The sequence below is a fragment of the Achroia grisella genome, unplaced genomic scaffold (genome assembly GCF_030625045.1).
Source record: "Achroia grisella isolate CSIRO2021 unplaced genomic scaffold, CSIRO_AGI_Agris_v1 utg567, whole genome shotgun sequence".
Taxonomy (NCBI): domain Eukaryota; kingdom Metazoa; phylum Arthropoda; class Insecta; order Lepidoptera; family Pyralidae; genus Achroia; species Achroia grisella.
In genome coordinates, this window is record NW_026712947.1 from 2,720,757 (window position 1) to 2,726,124 (window position 5,368).

The 5,368-nt window shown below is 31.8% G+C and overlaps 1 protein-coding gene across 1 annotated transcript; it reads left to right on the forward strand.

Annotated features, from left to right (window-relative positions):
- Window positions 1-866: 866 nt before the first annotated feature.
- On the forward strand, window positions 867-4,935 carry LOC131848622 (histone H2A.V). The gene is made up of 5 exons (XM_059198544.1): window positions 867-976; window positions 1,120-1,197; window positions 1,387-1,500; window positions 3,450-3,649; window positions 4,326-4,935. Exons 1-4 carry the CDS (start codon window positions 974-976, stop codon window positions 3,642-3,644), a joined length of 390 nt encoding a protein of 129 aa, XP_059054527.1. The 5' UTR covers window positions 867-973; the 3' UTR covers window positions 3,645-3,649; window positions 4,326-4,935.
- Window positions 4,936-5,368: the final 433 nt, after the last annotated feature.

The following is a 5,368-nucleotide window of genomic DNA, read 5'->3' on the forward strand; positions in this document are numbered from 1 at the left end:
TCTTTAAATAAATTACTTTTAAATTGTTTATTGTTCAAATTTCTATAATTGTCTGGGAGATGATTGAAAATTTTTGTGGCCATACAATATACGTTAATTGAAAAAAGTGCCAACGTTTGTTTAGGAACATGTAGCATATATTTATGTCTACTTCTACTTTCTGGAATGTCACAGTTTCTATTAAATGTATGTGGGTATTTGTCAACGAACATGCACATTTCATATATATACAGACAAGGTAGAAGGAGATTATTACGTTTTTTAAATATTTTGTTTCAGTTTTTTTAATATTAAGTTTTATGTCAAAATATATATCCTAAAAAGTTTAAATCTTACAAGCTAATATTACCAATAGTTACTATAAGAATCGTATATCTACTATAAAATTTAATTGGTTTTGGAGTGTATTAGCTCGTAGATCTAATTGTAATTGCAACTTTAAGATAGTTAATATAAAATTGCAACACCTTTATACATTAAGTACAATGTAGGGACTACTATACTAATAACTAACTATATAATTGATAAAATTTCCAAGTATTCGGTAAATGACAAAATCACACAATAATAATTAATAACAATAATGTGTATGTAATCAAAGTACAAATTACGCAACACAATCTCCATAGTTCCACATCATCTTTCGTAGAATTTCACTTATATGTACATATAGTTCTGCGTAAAATGAAACGCATAAACAATTTAGTACATAATATATACACCAGTGGCTTGGCAGCACTGTGATAACCGCCATTTTTATTGATTCTGATTGGTACAAACGTACAACGCTGATTACTACGATTGGTGGACTTTGGAACAACGTTCTACGACATTTCCGTTTGCGTGCTGTTGGCCAACCTGTGGGCGTTGCGCGGCAGCGGCGCTGCCATCTTTGTGTGTAGTTGATATAGCTTGCCGCCTTTCCTGTGTTGGTTTCCTCAGACTAGTGGTGTTGTGAGTTACACGTTTCAAAATGGTGAGTTTTGCAAGATTTCGTGAAATATAGTGAGTGTAGTGAAGTTTTTATTGTGTGATTCGGTGCCTAGTGATGTAATTAACGAACTAGCGAAGTTTCAGGTCCGTAGAACAAAAATTAATGGGTTTTTTCGATAATTTTAGGCTGGTGGTAAAGCGGGTAAAGATTCAGGCAAAGCCAAGGCGAAAGCTGTATCCAGATCAGCGAGGGCAGGATTGCAGGTATGTTATAAACCTTTCTTAATTTATTTTGTGAATTTAGAATCTAATTCTAGTACTTAAATACTTTCATAACAATATTTCATAAAATTTAATAATACGCATGACCTCTATTATGGCGGCTACTGCTTAACTTTGTTCTAAGGGAAATAATCAATAGTTAGTCCAAAATTATCATTTTTATATTTTCAGTTCCCCGTGGGAAGAATTCACAGACATTTGAAAAACAGAACAACTAGCCATGGTCGTGTTGGTGCCACAGCGGCTGTTTATTCTGCAGCTATTCTCGAATATCTCACGGCTGAAGTAAGTACGCGACGCCCTATCAATATGGCGGCCACTGTTATAACGCAATTAACATTAAAATCGTCAGATTTTTAAAAATCAGTCCAAATTTAACATGTATGTTTAATTTTTGTTTTTATTAATTGAATTATAATCATCGGTATTTAATTTTTCATTAATGGATTATTTGTTATTGATATGATGAAATTGGCGGGAAAATGTAGCACCATGAAAATGTTTTGCTCCGCTAGGATTTTTAAATAATTATTCCTATTACTAGGTAATAACTGTATCACTAGCGTCTTTTTCATCGGAGTGCATTTATAGAAAACTTTCCAGTTGTATATATGACTTTCCGTTTTACTTTATTTAAAGTTAAATTAACAAATTTCTATTAATATATATCTGTGCCGTTTTTGTAATAGTGTGTGTGTTTGTTATATATTACATTTACTGATAAGTGTGTATTTAATCAAGAATTACTGACTTTCTAATTAACTTTTGATACAACACTTACTACTCAATGTATAATAATTTCACAATATTAATGAAGCATTTGATACTTGATTATATCTGCCTACGAATTATGGGACAACTCTTACCATATAATTACTACACACAGAATTAATTACCTTTATTTTAGTACTAAATAGGTGCTTTAATATAAAGTACTAGCTTCGTCCGGGTGTACATGTATTACACATATAAACCTTCCTCTAAAATCACTATCTAATAAAAAAACCGCTTTAAAATCCGTTGCGTAGTTTTAAAGATTTAAGGATACATAGGGACAGATGGACGCCGACAGCCACTTTGTTTTATATATATATTGACGGGAAGTCATACACAAGGACAATAGTAAATAGAAGGTATTTTAATTAAAAGTTTAATATATTTATTTATTAATATTTAGGACATTTTCTGCAGCTGACATCAACACTTATCACTGTGTGTTGTTGGCCAATTGTAATTGGTCCTGTAGGTTAGATAATATGCTGATAGAGCAACCAATGGACATCCGCAACATAAATTATATATATCCGGATAAAAAATATATCTAATATAAAAGATATATTTGGATACTAAGTTTGCTAATTATTTTTTTTTATTATAAATGTCGGAGATGATCTTAAAAACTAAATATTCTGTTGCTCTTTTCAAGACTACAGTATTAATTTACAAAGAATATTCAAATATTTTATGTATACACATGGTATCTAAGTATATATAGAAAAAATTAAGTTGCTATCAAGTCACTCATACTTAACTAACATCTACATTCAATATAGTATTCTAATAGTTGAAAGTTGATATAACTATGTAAATAGATTTAGTCATTACCCATATAACAATTATAACATTATGTGTCAACATTATTACTAAGTAGCTGACCCTACAAACTCCGTTCTGCTTCACAATTAAAGGAGTTATGAAATTTAGTAAAGCAAATAAATTTTTGAACGCACCCTGTTTGAGACTGTTTGTATGGGAAAATAAAATTGTTGTTTTTACTATTCTCCATGCAATTTCTTCATATTCTATCATCCCTGGACTTCCATGAATATTTCAAGACTAAAATCAGCCAAATTGGTTCAGGCATTCTTTACTTTTCGCAACACTAACATAAAATGTTTGTAATATTCATATAACAATTTTTTACTACATGCAAATAAATACGGTACATACACCAAAATAACATTTTTTACAATTTTTGACTGTCTGTTTGTTTGTTCCGGTTAATCTCTGTTTGGCAGATAGTTGATGTAATAAAAAGTTACTTATGCTACTTTTACTTTAGAAAAAATATTTTATTAAGTTAAATTCCATGCGGATGCTAGTTCCAAATATGTGTAGTTACTGACAAATTTCATCACCAGTTAAATGACACAATCACATAGTTAAATGACTAAGAGATAACAAACAATTGAATTATACACAGTTTACAATAACTACAAAATATCTATATCCAGGTGCTGGAGTTGGCAGGAAATGCGTCCAAGGATCTCAAGGTGAAACGTATCACACCACGTCACTTGCAGCTCGCTATCCGCGGTGACGAAGAATTGGACAGTCTGATCAAAGCCACCATCGCCGGTGGTGGTGTCATCCCACACATACACAAGTCACTCATCGGTAAAAAGGGCGGTCCAGGAGCACCCGTCTAATTAAGGTAATATCTGTTAAACACCACACCACATTTGTTATATTTAATATGAAATGAATTAGTTTTAGCTTTTCAAGTGAAAAGCAGTTGTGTTTCCTTCACGGGGTTCCCCCTGGAAACAATCATGGTTAATTCTTGGTTATTTAATCATGATGGGCAAACTGACCTGACCTCATGCTCATCTTATTATCCTCCACTGGTGCCCGCCAGTGTAAACCGCTAGCGCAGGCGGATACACTATTCCATTATCATTCATGAAAAAAAAAGGTAATATTTGTTTAACAAAGCAGATATTATTATATTTATAGATATTTGTAATATTTATTATGAAATTGATTAATTTTTGTTACCTTTTCAAGTGAAAAGCAGTTGTTTTTAAAATATATTATTTAACAAGCAGAGCCGGCCACGCATTGTTGTGGCTAAGGTTCTTGAATAAAATAATATTGCGACTATAAATTGAGATGTAAGCTATCCTATCTTTCAAGTTGGATCAAATTGCACACAATTTGTAATCGATTCAGTAGTTTAGGAGTCCATCGCGGACAAACAACGTGACACGTAATATTTATATATAAGTATTGTAGAACTTGTTGCAGATCGGTAATGTTACTGGTGGAAACTAGTGTTGCCATATTTATTGTTGACTTGCTATTTTTTGACTAGTTTATTTATTTTTCAGGTATCATCGATACATTTCACACTGCATTTGATTCCGGACGTGATGCAACCAGCTTCTAATATTCATCACCGATTGGTAACCTAGTTGTCTTCAAGATAGTGATGTTGATAGGGACAGTGGAGTGATTAACAACAATTAAAAACTGTTGGTCCGGACTTACTGGTAGTTCGTAAGGATTAGTACTATTCTAGAATTAAGGAGATTTAAATATGATTGTATTAGAATTAAGTTTGACTTTCATGGTTTGTTAATGGGACATTATATTCTGCTGAAGAAATGTACGATCATTTCTTGCTCTGTTAAAATTATTTTGCTACCAGCTGCTAGAGACGATGCAATGTGTGGACAGCAGATAGCTTTACACACACATACTGTCCGACTGAAGCTGGTGCAATATAATTTTACTGGTATCTGATGACTGGCGCAACTTTTTAATTTGTTTTTAAGCTGGAAGCTGTTGTAGTAATTATTTACGCCATTTTGTATTTTTTGTGACATTTTGTACTAAAATAAATACATATGTTGTTCTAAATTGTAATTTGGTATGATTGAACTGTTACGAGTTGTAAGAAAATGTATTTTGATCTTTAAAATATAATGATGAAGCACGCATATGTTGTATTTATTGTGATCCATGTAATTTATAAACAGTAATAAGTGTTTTGAGCGATACGTCTTAAAAGAGCAGGCGATGTCGCGAATTATAGCTTAGTAAAATTATTTATGGTAAAATCATGAGGGCATTCGAAAATTAGACATAGGTAGTAATTACAAAAACTTAAAAGATTCGTCTTTTTTCTTGTTTCGTTAAATGCAATTAAATTCCCAGGTCCTATATGATTTTATTTTTCATTACGCAGTTATAGAACTGAATTTTAGGGAAATGTTTTCTTCCCGCGACGTATGCATGACCATATAGGAAATTGTACCTATATAGCATTACGTATAAGTTCATGTTTGCGGTAAATCGGTACCATTCAAATTTAAAAATATTTGTTCATATTCTATTACAGACTCATATGTTAAATCTACCATAGCGCTAT

What these genes read in the sequence shown, in the direction of transcription:
- LOC131848622 (XM_059198544.1), top strand. An exon ending in CAGCGAGGGCAGGATTGCAG is followed by an intron (nt 1,198 to 1,386) that starts GTATGTTATAAA and finishes TTATATTTTCAG; the next exon opens with TTCCCCGTGGGAAGAATTCA. An exon ending in TCGAATATCTCACGGCTGAA is followed by an intron (nt 1,501 to 3,449) that starts GTAAGTACGCGA and finishes ATCTATATCCAG; the next exon opens with GTGCTGGAGTTGGCAGGAAA.